The sequence below is a fragment of the Plectropomus leopardus genome, chromosome 5, assembly GCF_008729295.1.
Source record: "Plectropomus leopardus isolate mb chromosome 5, YSFRI_Pleo_2.0, whole genome shotgun sequence".
NCBI classification, from domain to species: Eukaryota; Metazoa; Chordata; class Actinopteri; order Perciformes; family Serranidae; genus Plectropomus; species Plectropomus leopardus.
This window is the reverse complement of record NC_056467.1, coordinates 33,068,757-33,085,851: the sequence shown is the minus strand read 5'-3', so window position 1 is coordinate 33,085,851 and position 17,095 is coordinate 33,068,757. Positions and strand designations below refer to the sequence as shown.

Here is a 17,095-nt window from a genome sequence, read left to right as displayed (position 1 = left end):
AATGTTGTCAAAGGTAAACAGAGAAAACCGATACAAATGAAGAATCACACAAAATTCTTTTACTAACTGCTTTCTTACCCGTGTATAGACGTTGATGATTTGCAGTTGGTGGAGGATCCAGCCGCTGCTCTGGTTTGCTACAGGTGAAGCGTCAGGGAGTATGGAGTGACGTGGATGACTTGGGCTGGAACCTGAAATTAGCAGACGTAGTTTGTAGACATCTGGACTGTGGTTCTGTAATTCAGACATCATCTTCAAGGCGTGGATCTTCATCTTCATGGAGTTTCAAACCTCCCTGTCTTAATTCTGAATCTGGACTGAAGAAATGTTTAGGAAAAAGGTCCATGACTGAACAGACCAATCTGAAGATCATCTGCTCAGGTAACAACATCAGCAGACACAACACAAAAACTCAAATCCAAAACAAGCTCGGAAGTTTGCTTGTGGAGTCTCATGGCTTCAGACCTTAAATTCTGATATTCCTCTTTCGGCGGCCCATCATTAAGGGACTGTCACTAAGTAGGCTGTTTCCATTAGTCTTATGTAAAATAAATCTACAGTGAGAAATAAACTATGTAATGTTATTGATGATGGTAATTTTCAGTGAAAACGTTCAATATTTTGTGTGTGGTGTTGTGGTTTGGCAACAAAAGTTGGTCTTTTTAGCATGTCACTTTACTTAATTTCATTGTGTTTGTGGGCAAGAGCATGTTTGAAATTCACAGTAATGTTGGCAACATCTCAAGGATTGTTTTGCTTTGTTTAGAGACCTTTCCAACACACTAGTTTCATGAATCCAATTCCAAATAGATCTTAGAAGGTAAGATTCATACATCCCACCCAACTTTTCACCTCACCTTCAAGTGTGTGGCCACATAGAACAAGTATATTACACGTTTGGACAGTCTCTTCATAAAGATATTCAGTGTATTAGTTAGTTGCTCGTTTGTTCAAAAAAATAGCAGAAGCAGTAGTATGAGGATGTAATAAAGATAAGTAAAAAACTTGTCATATTTCTCACCCACATATGGCCAGTTGCTGCATAAATAAACATGCTTGTGTGATTATCAGTTTTGAAAGGCTACAAAATGAATGCCCACCCCCACTCCAACCAACACTGGAAAAGTGTGGTGTAAAGGGGATTTCAGACACTGCTCAACATCCCAACAAGCACTCCATTTGATGTAGTGCTGAATGATCAATTGTATTTTCATCATCATTGCATTATGATCCTACAATCCTACAGTCCGAATGAGCACCCATCAAGCACCACCAAGGCCTGGAAGCATAGGCAGAGTATACAAATTATATTTAAAAAAATAAATCAAAGTGTTATTAGCAAACTCAACCATATTCTTGAAGTTGTTTTGCTGCTGCTAAAAAACAATTAAGTGTTAAAGTCATACCAAATATGCCTAAATTTGGCCAGTAAAACTATGCATGTAAGAAATAACATATTTGATTTCTTTTTTTCATTGGATAAGTTATTGCACAATGCAGGATTTTCATATTTCATACCACTCAGGCCTAATTGGAATTGTCTTGTCTTTATCAAAATGATGCTGAAATATACCAAATATGGTTGCCGTCATCTAACGCTAGTGACATCATTTGGAACCAAAGCCTGCACTGTAGCAATCCTGTGGTATTGAGTTTCTGCCATCAGATCAAATTTCAGCAGCGCCATTGATCGCCAACACTCGATTGGCACACCCAACTGTCAAACATGACATCAAACTTCCTATTTATACCACCAAATAAGCACTTACAACCAATCATATTAGAAAAATTAACACCTTACACCTCTTCCGGCTTAAATACCCTCCTCACCCTCTCCTCCTTTTTCGTTCTCGTATTCTGCACGAGCACGTACCGACACGCCACCGAGCTTCTCCCCTCTCTTGTTGACTGCAATTCACCTATTCACCCATTCCGCAGTATGGATTCCATCTCCTTGTCCCCGTCGGATGACAATCTGTTTGGCCAACGCCAGGATGACCACCCTTGATGTTTTCACTGGCGTATGCGGGATCCAACACTGAAAACTTCTCCGTTGCCTCAATGCAGAGAGAGATGCCGACCTCTGCCGTGCAACTGCTGCCCGGCGAGCAGGCAACTTCGGTGTGTAGGCTTCCCGCCGTTGTCCCCACTCCACCATCTCCGTGGCTTGCCACCGGCGAAGTCTCCCGACTGCTGGCTGCCTTCAAAAACTATATGACTGGACAGTGGCCACCCTGTCCCACCCCCAAGCACTGAGGGACAGGGGGATCCCATTTCACAGAACAGACAATAAAGCTAAACTTTCAACTCTCTGACGTCAGCATGCCGTGGCTGCTGAGTAAACATCAGTGCTCTCTGAGGTGATGTCATTACGGTGGCCCCCATTGTGCGCCGTGACGTCAGCACCTCAGTTGAAGGGCCAGTTTGCCCACACCCAATCTCCATGACCAGTGGCACGAGCTGCAAGGAAAGCAGGGATGTGCACCTGTGCCCTCGACTGGCCTCCCACCTCAATTTGAGCGGCTCGCTCGTGTTGGCTCATCTAGTACCGGGAAGTCGGTGCCACCTACTGCTCAACCATGACATCTACAGCTGCTCTCAATGGGGCGTCTGGCACTGGGCTGCTGGTACACTCTACCGCTCAACCTCACTGCCTGCAGCAGTTAGATTTTGATGGAGCATCTGGCAGTAGGATGCTGATGCCCCCGGTTGTACACTCTCGGCAATTTGCACCACTTCACTCTCGCTGTGGCATCTGGTGCCGGGATGCCTTTGCTCCCTGTTGTACAACTGCAGCAACCTCGACAGTTCGCTCTCGCCAAGGCATCTGGCACCAGAATGCCAGCGCTGCTTCCTGCTCAACCGTGCCATCTACAGCAGCTCACTCTCCTTGGGGCATCTGGTACTGAGCTGCCAGTGCCCTCTACTGCTCAACCTCAATGCCTGCAGCAGTTCGCTTTTGCTGGGGCGTCTGGCATTGGGATGCCATTGCCCTCAGCTGTACACGCTTGGCACCCACACCACTTCATTCTTGCTGGGGCATCTGGCGCAGGGATGCCGTTGCCCCCAGTTGTACACCCGCAGCAACCTCGACGGTTGGTTTACGTTGGGACATCTGGCACCAGGATGCTGATGTCCTCGGCTGTTCGACCTCAGCAACCACAACGGCTCACTCTCACTGGGGCATCTGGCACTGGGATGTCAGTGCCCCCTACCGTTCATCTACAACACCCGCAGCAGCCAGCCTTGACTGGGGCTCTTGCCTTCACCTCCCAACCCGTCTCGGCCAGGGCTGTTGGCACCAGGATACCACTAACTTTTCCCTCTCATCCCGTGCACCGCTTACTTCCTTTCCAGGGTTCTGGTCTTTTTTTTGATCACGTTGAGGCGGGCATCACCTGCCTTCACCCTGGCCACGGCTAATCCTCCCATCCACCATCATAACGCTTTCATCTCCCGTCTCTCTCCAGTTCCATCCCATCTTCGTTATCGGATTCTTGATGGTTATTACATAGATTTCTTGCTTCTTCTCTTGCCTTCTCCTCACGGAATTTGCTTGCACTTCCTCCCTCTTTAGGGACGTTCTATTACCCTGCTCGTTGGCAGGGATGACTGGATGGATGACTGCTTGGCCATCATTCTCACTCTGGCCCCCTGCTTTGGTGGCAGTGGTTTTCACCAATATCGTGTCCACTTTGCTTCGGAAGCCATGACCCGTCTTCAACAATTCAATGGAGACACTTACTGGGACGTTCTCTGCAACAACCACCTGACTCACCCTCATGACATCAACTTGTTCACTGATGCGGCTCCATCTGCTGGTTTTTGGGGGCTTTTATAACGGATGTTGGTTTGTAGGCGAATTGCCCCCGGAGCTGGAAAGATAATGCCAAGTCACTTGATCTGGGGCCTCATGTACAAAGGAAGTTCAGAAGCTAAGAACCAAAACCATCCAATCTGGCCAACCCACTCCTGTCTTCTACTTCAACATTCAATCAGTACTAAACCCCTTCCTAATTCTCTTCAACTACTTACATTTCCGGACATCCCAAAGCACATCCAGGATGATCATTTCTTTGCCTCCGAATCCGGCAAGGTGGTTACTAGCTTTTGGTTCCACCAACACTTTCGTCATGTTCTTTCTTAATCTGTCATCTCTCCCATACACTACTCCAGACACTCCTTCAGAATCTGAGCTGCCACCTTGGCTTCCCGCAGTGGCATCCCAGAACACTTGATTCAGTTTATGGGCCAATGGTCCTCCCAAGCCTATCACTCTTACATATGTCCAGACCTAAGAGATCTCAAATCTGCTTTGTCCACTCTCAAATAATGTGCACCTTTGGGGGTCTGTCGTGCCTGGGAGCCACAGCAGATTCCCCACCGAAGCTTCCCCACACTGCACTCAACCATCCGTCCCACTATAAATAACATTTTGACATTTACTATACTTCAAATGCAAACTCTGCATGTTTTTTTTTTGTGTCTTTCTCTCTTGTCCTCTGTTTCTTCTTCTGCAGAATCTGTCAGGCTGGTTAATGGGACCAGTCTGTGTTCAGGCACACTGGAAGTAAAGTCTAACCAATCTATCCAGTCATGGTCCTCAGTGTGTGAAGATAACTTTGGCCAGCAGGATGCAGAGGTGGTCTGCAGGGAACTTGGCTGTGGGCCTGCTGCAGTCCTCCAGGGGGTGCACTATGAAGATGAGGAAGCTCCGGTGTGGTCCAAAGACTTCCAGTGTGAAGGCCATGAGTCTGCTGTCTTGGACTGTAGAATCTCAGGCTCAGATAGAAAGACCTGTTCATCTCACAATGCTGTTGGACTCACTTGTTCAGGTTAGAAGTGGTCCTGTAGCTTTGATTTTAATTGAGTTTCTGTTTAAATAAATGACTTCATCAATGTTTTACCAATGACTCTTTTCTGCTCAGAGCCTGATGATTTCCTGTTGTATGGAGGATCCAGTCCGTGTGCTGGTGAACTGGAGGTTAAACTACAAGGAGAGTGGATGGATGTGGATGGAGAAATGTCTTCCTGGAATCTACAGGCAGCAGATGAAGTGTGCAGACAACTGAACTGCGGCGCTGCTGTTTCAACAGGGAAGAAAAGAAAATCCTACTATAAATCAATAGCGTGGATTAGATCAACTTGTCTTCAATGGAAGTCTGCAGTTAGAGAGTGTGTATTAACAAAGTCTTCCACTTCCATTGACAACATAGAGATCAAGTGCTCAGGTAATACCATCTAATGCATAACAATAACCACAAAAACAATATTTTCACTTATTTTGACATTTATTGATAGTTTTGTCCAAAGCAACGTACCAACGAGTGACAATACAAACCACAGTTGATTGAGGAGAAGTCAACAAGAATGAGTGCTTAGTTTTACATCCCAGCTGACATAAGCGCCATAGTTACAGGTGCATGTAACAAGGCATAAGTTCACTGGAAATGAAAATGCAACATTGAGTGAGATTTCTTATTCAGTCTCCAAGGGAGAACATGTCAAAGAAGTTAAGACTGAGATTTCCTGCTTTGCAGTTAAAGATGTCCTGTTTATATTTTGTGGCACTGAGAATGATTTTCAATAGCCAGTTGGCTACATCGACTGAATCACAATGGACGCAATCATTTTTTTTGGTTGTTTTGTTTTTATATAGCTGCTGATATAGTTGTGTTACAGTATAGGTCAGTCTGACCGCTTTGTAGTGTATCAGGATCTCCACTAGGTTGAAGCATAACCTCAGTTCTACAATATGAAGAAATGAATCGTAAACAGTAAACCTCTTTGGCTACATATTCAGTAAGCAAAAGGGTTTAACTCATTCTGTTTAAACAAAAAATAGTGCAAAGAATGTAGGCTCCACTATGTCTAAAAGGATTGCTTCTCAAAGTGTAGCCAACGTGGTAATGATGGCCGTCATAAACATTTCTGTGGCCCCTGAACATTTAATCATATGCATGCATTACATTTTGATCATCAAAGACTAACAGGAAAAAAGCCTTCGACACAACACTGGTACTCACCTGCAGATCAGACCCACCATCATTCCATTCAGCGGCTGAGAAACCAGAACGCTGATGCCTAGAAAGCTTTAATCAGATTGCCCAGATATTTTAGCTAAATATTTATTTGAGTTTCTATTTTAATAAATAAGACTTCCATCTATTTGACCAATTACTCTTGTACTCTTGTACTCAGAACCCAGTGATTTCCTGTTGGTTAGAGGATCCAGTCTATGTGCTGGTGAACTGGAGATGCAACTAGAGGGAAAGTGGAGAAAAGTGGATTACACAATGTCTCCCTGGAATCTCAAGACAGCAGATGTAGTGTGCAGACAACTGAACTGCGGCTCTGCTGTTTCAACAGAACGAATGGAAAGTCAGTCTGACAGACTAATATGGTTGATTAGATCAACTTGTCTTCATTCCAAGTCTGCTAGAGAGTGTGTCTCAATAAAGTCTGACACTTCCCATTTCAACCTGAAGATTCAGTGCTCAGGTAACACAGGCCAACACATAAGTGCAATACAGTCTTTTCACCTACATTTACATTTCATGTGCTTGTCCAATGTAACATACAAGCGAGGTACCATCCAACCAACTGCAGATCGAGGAGAAGTTATCAAGAATAAGTGCTTGGTTTTAAATTCAACCACATTGGTGCAGGTGCATACAGACTTAGAGAGGTAGAAATCAAAGGTACTTGTTAGAATATTAGCTGAGTAAAAGTCTTTAAATTGCTTTAAACACCTGGTAGAGTGTGCAACATAGGCTGGGGCCTTTGTAGCATTTCAATTCCAACATGCGGCCCTTTGCTGCATGTCATTCTCCACTCTCCTCCCACTTTCCTCTCTCTTTGGCTGCACTATAATAAAGTAAAAAAGGCCCTAAAATAAACTTTAAAAAAGTATCTGCCACTACGTTAAGTATCAAAACTAATTAATAATATTAGATGTCCTTGACCTTTGATGACCAAAATCTATTCAGTTCATTGTTTAGTCAAAGTGAACGTTTGTGCCAGATTTGAAGAAATTCCCTCAAGATGTTATTGAGATACCAAGTTTAGAATATGAGACAAACAATGTCAGAGTGACCTTGACCTTTAAACTATGACCACAAAAAAACTAACCACTTTGTTGTTAAGTCCAAGTGGACATTGGTGCAAAATTTGAAAAAATCCTTTAAGGCATTTTTGATATATCGTAGTCACAAAAAATGGGACGGACAGATGGATGAACGGATAAACAACAACTCCAAAACATAATGTCACCACAGGCATTAAAAGTGAGCAGCCAAAAATTTGAGAATCATTGAGTTCATTTCTTAACATGAGAGATTTAAAGAACATCTTTGAATTACAGGGCTGACACACTGCAGTTGTGTGGTCAGTGTGCACTTATCAGTCACAAATCTTTATCTCATGATGACATAATTTTACTAAATTTCATCTGCTAATGATAAATGACTGATGATGGGCCTCTACTTGCAAAGCCAGTGGGTTTACTTGTTGTTCACTGGCTGATAGCCATTCAGGTTTATGAGCCTTCCCTTTCTCTACAGAGTTCAATTTGAAATGATCTTTGTTGTATTTTTTCAGAATCGGTCAGGTTGGTTAATGGGACCAGTCTGTGCTCAGGTAGACTGGAGGTGAAGTCTAACCAGAGGTGGTCCTTAGTGTGTGAAGATGACTTTGACCAGCAGGATGCAGAAGTGGTTTGTAAGGAGCTTGGCTGTGGAGCTCCTTTAGCATTCAAAGGGGGACTCTACGGAGACAAGGAGGGTCCAGTGTGGTCCAAAGAGTTCCAGTGTGAAGGCCAGGAGTCTGCTCTCCTGGACTGTGCAGGCTCCAGCTCTGCTAGAGAGAACTGCTCACCTGGCAGAGCTGTTGGTCTCACCTGCTCAGGTAGAAGAGGAGCTGTGCCTTTGATATGGCTGATTTAAATCTATCCAATGCAAGTTTACTTTACTTTGTTTACTTCATGTAATAATTATGCGCTTGTATCTGTTTAGAGCCTGATGATATCCGGTTGGTTGAAGGAGCCAGCCACTGTGATGGAAGACTTGAGATGAGAAATAAGGGAGACTGGAGACCAGTGACTGATGACCCTTACAACTGGGACCTGATTTCTGCAGCTGTAGTATGCAAACAGCTGGACTGTGGTTCTGTTCTTTCAACAGGGAGAGAAGATTCTATGTTCCAACCACATGCATGGAAAATCTCATCTTCCTGTGGTCATTCTGAATCTGCAATCAGGGAATGTGCAGTAATATGGTCTTATCCTTCCACAAGGAGTCTAGTGGTCAACTGCTCAGGTAACACAATGAACAATCTCTTTCCCGTTTGTTCATTAGACTTAACTTTTAAGAAATACAGTAGCTGTCATTTTGAGGAAAGAGAAAATTGGGTAATCCTTGAATCCAAGCACACGTGACAGCATTGGTGGTACTACAGGAAACTATAAATCTGGAAAATGTTAACCAGCATTGTTTTTTTATTTTTTAGTTGTGACAATGAAAAGGTACTCAGTTGTTTCTCTTGCTGCATGGTTGGATGGGGTCAACATCAGTTCCTCTTCTTGCATTGCCCAGGGAACACTGACAGCTAACAGTTTGGTGTTGGTTTCAGTGCATTAAACACGCTATACAAACAGAGACAATACTGTTAGTTCTCTCTTTTTACCCTTTAAGAAGTGGCAAAGCAGTGTTCAGAGCAGACTTGGGCATTTTTTAGTTTTTCATACCTTAAGGGGATAGTTTGGGATTTCTGAAACGGGGCTGTATTATATACTTGCCACTTTAAAAATGGCCTACCTTAAAAAATACTTTAACTGTCTAATTTTGTTCAGTTGGATTATAAAATGGCCTCTTACAGCACTTTATGACCCAAACAGCTAACTGACGGTGGTAGAGAAATGTAGTACCAAAGGAAAAAGCTGTGTGACAGCGAGGTAAAACTGTGAAAATAAATAGTGTCCACTGATATTGACTTTTCAGGTAGAGATTTTTTTGAAAGTGTCTAAAATACATTTTGATATCAACTCCTGTGGAGTGTTTGCCTGTCTGTTTATTTCTACAAACTAAAGTGCGCTGACTGCCAGCTACTGTATGTATTACATGGACTATACATTAGTATTACTATTTGACACAACCTTATCCAGTAATCCCAAATTATCCACTTAATACTTAATAATACTTAGAATACTTAATACTTAATTTTAACAGGGTATATGGTAAATGATAGTATTTGGGTGCAGCGACTGCCCAGACCCATGACCTCACTACATTGTGTGAGCTCTATTGGCATTTCTGGTTTTATAAATACACAAAATAAATGTACAAAATGTTAAAACGGTACCATTCTTTTGCTCATTTTCATTACTGAACAGAGAAATACTGCTGTAGACCTCCTGAATTCATGCTTCTCTCTTTCACCAAACCAAGACAAGAGTAATCACTTTTTTAACTCATGTAAAACACATTTTATTCAAACTCAACCAAAATTAGATAACTCACCAGAAACATCTTGGTCATCCTGCTGCATGTCATTTAGTTAAATAGTATACTGTTCCATCAGTAATCAACTGGTTTTTGTCAAAAACAATCCCTTAATTCGCCCAGGTCTAGTTCAGAGTAATTTATCAAACCAACAGTTGTTTATTGGAGTTTATTCATAATCTTGCTCATTTATGTCTACAGAATCTGTCAGGCTGGTTAATGGAGCCAGTCTGTGTTCAGGCAGACTGGAGGTGAAGTCCAACCAGAGGTGGTCCCCAGTGTGTGAAGATGACTTTGACCAGCAGGATGCAGAGGTGGTCTGCAGGGAACTTGGCTGTGGAGCTCCTTCAGTACTCCAGGGAGCTGTCTATGAAGAGGTGGAGGCTCCAGTGTGGTCCAAAGAGTTCCACTGTGAAGGCCATGAGTCTGCTCTCCTGGACTGTAGAAGCTCAGATAGAAACACCTGCTCATCTGGCAAAGCTGTTGGATTCACCTGCTCAGGTTGAAGAGGACGTGCAGCTTTGATCTTACTCATAAATTAATTTTTTTGTCTTTTAATAATTATGCTCCTGTCTTTGCTCAGAGCCTAATATCATCAGATTGTCGGGAGGAACCAGTCGTTGTGATGGTACACTAGAGATGGAACACCAGGGAGAGTGGAGACCAGTGGCTAACCAGGTCCCTGAATGGGATCAGAAGTTTGCATCTGCAGTGTGTGGACAGCTGAACTGTGGTTCTGCTGTTATAACAAAAGGACGACACCTTCCTGACAATTTCCGTCCATGGCACATCAGCCATTCATGTGTTCAGGCAGGTTTGATACTCCGGGAGTGTGTATTCCAACAGGATTTTTGGGCATTCTACCTAGAGGTGATCTGCTCAGGTAACCCCAAACAATGACAGTGACATCTTTTGCTTTTTTCATTTCTTGCCAATGCACAAATTCATTCATCTTCCTGTGCTCAGTGCTCACTTTGTCAAAACTAATAAATTAAGATGAAGATTGAGGAAATTGATGTTCTTAATATTTGCCCTCAATTGTCTATCCCCTACTGGGTTCCCAGGTTTTCCAGATCAGCCAGTCATCTTCCCTTCCCACATTGACGGTCTGTATGAGGCTGAGCAGCAGAGAGTTCAAGTGCTCATGGGCTCTGACTTCACCATCAGCTGTTTCATCCTGCCACAATATCAAGGAGGCTCATTCCAGCTTAGTTTGACCAACTCGGCTACACCAAAGAACTACACACTGACAGCTGTCAACCACTCCGCCCATTTCCTGTTCTCTGCTGCAGACCATACCCACCGAGGGGAGTACCGCTGTGTTTATCACATCTACGCTTTCTCCCATAACTTCTCTTCTGAAAGCCAGTTGCTTTATCTCACTGTTGGAGGTAACTTCACAGAGAATCTTAGTTAAGCAGGGAAATGTGACACACATCAAGGCTTGAAAGTATTGTCTGAATAAGACAAGAGATATTAGTCATGAGGTGAAAAGTGATTACATGCACATGAGACAGAAGACAGTAAGCCCCATTTTAACGATCTATAGCGCAAATGTGTTAAGGGCGTGCCAAAGTCCATTTTGCTAGTGTTACATACTGCAGATGTTAAGTCTAAGGACAAAGGGAAGTAACAGCGCTGTGGTGGTAAACAGGCTGGAGCGCCGTTTATTGTTTAGATGCTTGTGCTATACAGCAGTAGCAGGCAACACGTGAACACAACGAGAGGGCGAAGGGCGACACCTAACACTAAAACAAACAAAAGAAATCTGTAACTACCCAATCAAGCCCACAGTAAACACACATAAGCTATACAGAGTTTTGCTAAGGGGTGGAGCAACAACAGAGTATGTAGGTTATCATAAACACAATATACAAACACAAAAACCTACTCTACAGCCCAGTTCCTTTTACAAGTTGAGTGCTTCCTCTCAGGCAGCATGGACAACAGTTAAGTTAACGAATACAACAAACAATAGCAATACAATGCGCACAGCACCAAGGCAAACTGCTCACTTGAAATCACAGCCACCCACTGGCAAAAGTACGGCAGACTTAAATAGCCTTCAGGAAAACACAATTGGAGCAAGGAGTCATTGAAAGGAGGAAGGCGGGACAACTAGCACCACCACCTGGTTGGCAGGAAAGTGTGCAGCAGGTTGAGCATCACACAACATGCCACAAAGAATGCTGGGACTTTGAGGGCTGTATAGAGTGCAGAAGGGATGATTTTTGTAGGCCAACCAGGAAGTAGGCATCGCACTGGTTACCTTGTCAAAAACCTTATGGGATTTTGAAATGGGGTTTTCGGTTATCGCTAAAAATAAGCTCTGTGCCAAACATAAGTTTATGAGACTTACACCATTTATTCAGTGTAATAATCTTCACAGATGATCACCACTTTTGTGCGTTTTGAAGCGTAAATTAAAACACCAGAAGCAAAAAGCTATTGTTAGGCTATACATGAACTACATTACGGTCGCTTGATTAAACGTCACCACTACAAACACTGTAAAAATACGTTAAAACATGATCGAAAAATATTCTAAACTGATAAATCTACAACTTAGAGTGCAAATCTGTAAAGCTGTAAAGGTGGGTGGGTTTAATGAGTTTCTGTTGCAGCTGTGATAACATCTAACCTCCCTGACAAACACTGTAGTCCCATTTAGCCACTTATTAGCAGCCGCCTTCTTTAAGACGAGTAAAACCTTATAATCAAAAATCAGGTTTAAGCGGATATATTTTATGTTGCAAAAAAAATGTCTCCATATGTTTAGCCTGTGCTAACCACAGACCTTATTTTACCAAAAACCCATTAAAAAAATCCATAGATCTTAAGATGACAGAACCGAAAGTGCTAAAAAGCTAACAGATTTTCGCATTTTAGGACTCATTACACCGCTCTATTGTGATGTTCCACCTGACTGATCCAAACGCCTGAACTGCATGCAGGTGCATCTTGCTAGCTGAATAATCTGCCCTTTAAATAGCAGGAAACAAACTGCACCTTTGACTTTAGACCAGTTTTTATTTGGTCAATGGTGCATTTGCTTTCTGTTGCCTCAAAATAGCAATCCACCTACAGGGCGCCTGACCACACTTCACTTTAAGACTGACACGTCCAGGGGTGCACAAATGGGCACAAGTATATTTCTCACTTAAAGGACATGGGTGCTGGGCCTGAAAATGACAACTGCGTTGGTTGCAATGACACTTGCGCTGTGCTGTGCCTCACCTTGCACTGAGCAGAAGATAGAGCCCAATGCCTTCATGTATAGATGTACAAAGTTCATATAAAGTTCAGTTATAGGTTTGCTGCTTTCGTGTTCCTTAATGCAATTATTGTCAATTTGTTTCAGCCTCTGTAACACATCTGATCATCAGAGTCTTTGTCCTGCTGGGGCTGGCTCTGGTGTCTGGAGCTGTCCTGTATTTATACTTTAAGGTACTGTACACATTAATGTACAGTACACACACACACACACACACACACACACACACACACACACACACACACACCACCACCACCACCACCACCACCAATACCACAATTAAACAGTAACAATATATGAGTAATATGAGTAAATATTTGTCCATATTGGTCAGCTAATTTCAGCACAGTGTCTAACGTACTTACTGGGTAGAAAAAGCAGCAGTAAGCACCCAGCTGCGATGAACTATATAAACTACTGGCTTCACATTCAGATGATTCATAAACATCCCTCACGTCTTAGTAGCTATTAAAGCTGTGAGAGTATGAGACCACAGCTTCCCTCAATGTTTTTACTGGCATTTATTTTAGAATTTTATTTTAGGCAGAGACACTCAACAGTCACTTTGAATTTAAGCTCACCAAGTTCCAAGGCATAGATTGCATTAGACTTTTAAGACTAATTATTTAGTTAATAGGTCATGCTGCACTGACACAAACTGGTTGCACCAAACATTTTCTGAGAATATCTTAGAGAACTCTACAAAATATGGGGGCTTGAGTTGAAAACTTTTATGTCTTGAGGACATATTCTCTCTTGTCCGTCTAGAACACCAGTGGGCAGAAGCCAAAACAAGAGGACAGCTTCAAGCTGGATTTTGTTGGTGGTGCTCAAGACTTGCTGGGTGAGGGGTCAGGAGGAGCCCAGGGGCCAGAGTAGGATTGCACGGCCACAAGGACCACTCAGCTCTCATACAACAGCCACATCAGAGCGTGTTCCAGAGTGTTCTTCTGGAGTCAGTATTTGATTTTCTTCATGTTGTCTGTCTCATCTTGTCCTTCAGGTGTGCACGTATCCAGTGGACTTTTCCAGAGATGACTCAGTATTGGGGCTTAACGAAGTAAAATATAAATGTAAAAAAGAAAAAAAAATGCAGGAAAAAAAATTAACCAGAATATTGCTACATTTATGCTTTTCTTTCCAGAATTCCTATACCTTAATAGCTTAGAGGTCACAGTTTCTTCCTTTCCAGTTAGGTGTTTAATCTGAAACAAACAGCAATGACTTGCTCAGTCATTGCTGTTGTTTGAATTTTTTTTTGTGATTAAAAAATAATTGATGGATGGGCCAGAGGAGACAGGAGAGGGATGTATTGCATATGATTTGTCCTACAACTCTTACAAAGCCTGTATGTTATAGCTATCAGTACATATAGAAAAATAATCATTTTCCCTGCAAGTGTCCAAATGTCCCACTGACAATATGTGAACGCACTATATTAGAAATAGTGTCCTGAGCAGATGAACACATTGACCTAAAGCACAGGTGACCATGATCCCTTATTATGAGGAATGCAGCTCAACAGTTGAATGCACCCCTGCTGGAGGCTGTTGGTAACTACTGCAGTTGATGTTCGATTTAGCATTTTGCATTTTGAAGATAAAACATGAGAAAACACAAACGCAGAGTACTGTAACTGCTGAAAGTGACAGTGACCACTATGACCATAACCTTTTATATAACATGAAAGTTCTCATACATCAGAATTTGAATAATTCTACGTATGAGGCCACAAAAAGTTGATCCTCAATCTGACTTGCTGACAGTACATGATATTCCACCCGTGACACTCACAGCAGATTAGTACCAAGTATGACACATTCATGGCCAAAAGAAAGACATTACAGTCATGTTACATAACCTGCTAACACATAAGAGATGCATGGAAGAACATGGATGCTATTGGTCCAATTTGGGACATGGGTAGTGGTGTGCTCCAGCCTGTAATGTTTAAAATAAGTATTACAAAAAGAAACACTTAAGAAAATGAGCCTTCTTTTCTTCCCGAAAAAAAAAAATTGCCAGGTTCCACACATGGAGAAAAATAAAAAGTGCAATTTTTTCCCCCACTCTATTTTACACATGAAAAAGAAAAAAAGTTTTTCTCACTCGCCCCTGAGGGCTTCCATATGTTATTAAGCGTTAGCATTTCTTATTCATTGTAAACAAGCACCATCATGGTAAACAAAACAGATTTTTTGGGGCTAAATATGCTAATACGGTTGTAGTCACTTATTATATTTTTTGCATGATGAAAACAAGCTATGAGTAATGGTGGTGCAGTTCTATCAACTGAGAGAGCTAATGGAAAGTTAATTGTTGTGAAGGAAGCACAGAAATGTTTGTACCACTAACTGATATTATTTGGATGTAAGTACAAATATAATTTGTTATTAGGCCAGTGTTTTTGCTTTTAAATTAGCTTTTTAAAAATGTAACACAATAAATAAAAATGATTTCCTCTACATTAGATTGAGTCTATGTCAACAAAAAAACAACAACAAAAAAAGCATTAGCGAAGCTTTAACCCTTTGAAACTTAGAGTGACATCACGTTTTTTTTGCTGCTTTCAGATGCCTTTTACAAGTATTTAAATCTTTGAACCTTGAGCAAATTGGCATGATTTCTTTCAGAAACACTGGGAAAATACAATGAGCAATTTGGTAGGAAATGTTCCATAAATTGCAAAGTTAGTAGATTCAGAGAAAAATATTTTTCTAAAAAGCAAGGGAATAGCTCAGAAAAATAAAAATGTCTAGGAAAAGAAAGAAAAAAAGTTAGGTGAAAAAAACTGTATTTAAAATGAGTTTGTATTTTCAACTTTTTATTTATTTTTTATTTTTACATGCAAACTTTCATGTAATTAATTATTTCTAATTTCTTCTTTCTTTGCTCATTGCCTTGTTCTCGTGTCTTAAAAAGAAAATTAAAAGACAAAAGGTAGGGAAAACTATAATTATAGTGACAATGGCTACATATTGACTAAAATAAAATATTTCTTTTGCAAGATTTGTTTTTTAACCAATTTTTGTGTCATTTTCTTGCTAAATTTGGGGTAATTTCTTTTGGTTGCTCATTGCCTTTTTTTTAAAGACATCAAGCCAATTTGCTCATGTTTAAAAGGAACTCCATGACATAGCTCAGTAAGCAACCCATATACTTACAAATCCTTGTAACATCTTTTTGTGTGATTAAAAGCCTTTTTGTTGCTTCACTGTTTGTTAAATCAGGCTCCTGATGGAGGTGTTGTCAGGGTTTCTTCTGCAACAGCTGATGGTGTTCTTGAAGGCCCGTATTGTTTCTGTGGCATAAAAAGCCCCCAAATTACCCAGGGAGCAAGCCAAACAATGAAAACTCTTTGCAAAACATAAAAAAATGCATGTTTAAAAATGGAAGACAAGCTTTTCTTATTTTTGACAGGCAGATGTTGGTGAGATTTTTCTGACAGCTGATGATGATATGCAGTGCTGCCTGTCATCATTAAAAGTTGTCTGTTGGGAAATGGAAGCAGCATTTCAGGCACTCTGAATTCATTTATCACAGACTAACCATGACAATACAGTTCTGTTTATTTAACAGTGGCAGTCACAATGAGCTGTTTGTTTCAAGCATGACACAGAAACTGCTGTCAGTATGATATAACATGGCCACGCAAATAAGCCAACAAGATATCACAATACCAATCAGGTTTTCTATCTAAACATAATAAAAAATAAATCTGTTTTAAGATGTGACTGTGCACATCTGGACATGGTCCTTTTGTACCAGAGTCCCAAAACTATGTCAAACCTATCTGGTTTTTATTGACTTTTGTAAGGACAGAATGCCTCTTTAAAGCAATAGAATATTTTGGGAAATACATTTATTTGTTTTCTATCCAAGAGGGAAATGAAAAATGTGGTGGCTGGGAACTGTGGATGGGGAAGGACCCACAAGCAAACACTCAGACAGGATTGAGAAGTAACAGATAATGTATTTAATTAGAATATTGTAATGGAAGGGAATGGTAGTGGGGGAAGGGAGCCGGGGACCATGTGGGCATGGATGGCAGGTGAGGTTGACGATGGTGCAGGCAGCGTTGGCAGGTGAGGTTGGTGAGCTGGAGGGTGGTGAAGATCCCGAGGTGGTGGCTGAACACAAAGGTGAGGGGCTGGGTGGTGAGGCGCTGGAGCATGGAGACAAGAGGCACTGGAGAAAACACAAAAGGCGCAATGAGCAAAAATCCAAGAAGCACAAGAGCAAATCAAAAAAAGGCACAAAGTGAATCTCAAACTGAGGATGACTGCAGATGAGGCGCAGGTGAGAGAGTGTGCCCAGAGCTCCA

General features: G+C 41.7%; 1 protein-coding gene across 1 annotated transcript; it reads left to right on the top strand.

Moving 5' to 3' along the window:
* Positions 1 to 2,766: 2,766 nt before the first annotated feature.
* Positions 2,767 to 13,857, top strand: LOC121942855 (scavenger receptor cysteine-rich type 1 protein M130-like). The gene is made up of 13 exons (XM_042486144.1): positions 2,767 to 3,294; positions 3,578 to 3,821; positions 4,509 to 4,835; positions 4,929 to 5,231; positions 6,202 to 6,326; positions 6,435 to 6,501; positions 7,600 to 7,905; positions 8,013 to 8,315; positions 9,699 to 9,998; positions 10,081 to 10,380; positions 10,562 to 10,888; positions 12,859 to 12,944; positions 13,540 to 13,857. Exons 1-13 carry the CDS (start codon positions 2,767 to 2,769, stop codon positions 13,648 to 13,650), a joined length of 3,327 nt encoding a protein of 1,108 aa, XP_042342078.1. The 3' UTR covers positions 13,651 to 13,857.
* Positions 13,858 to 17,095: the final 3,238 nt, after the last annotated feature.

Coding starts and splice junctions, on each gene's coding strand:
- LOC121942855 (XM_042486144.1), top strand. CDS start 2,767: ATGCCTTTGCTCCCTGTTGTACAACTGCAGCAACCTCGACAGTTCGCT. Junction 7,906..8,012: donor TGTTGGTCTCACCTGCTCAG/GTAGAAGAGGAG, acceptor GTATCTGTTTAG/AGCCTGATGATATCCGGTTG. Junction 12,945..13,539: donor TCCTGTATTTATACTTTAAG/GTACTGTACACA, acceptor TTGTCCGTCTAG/AACACCAGTGGGCAGAAGCC.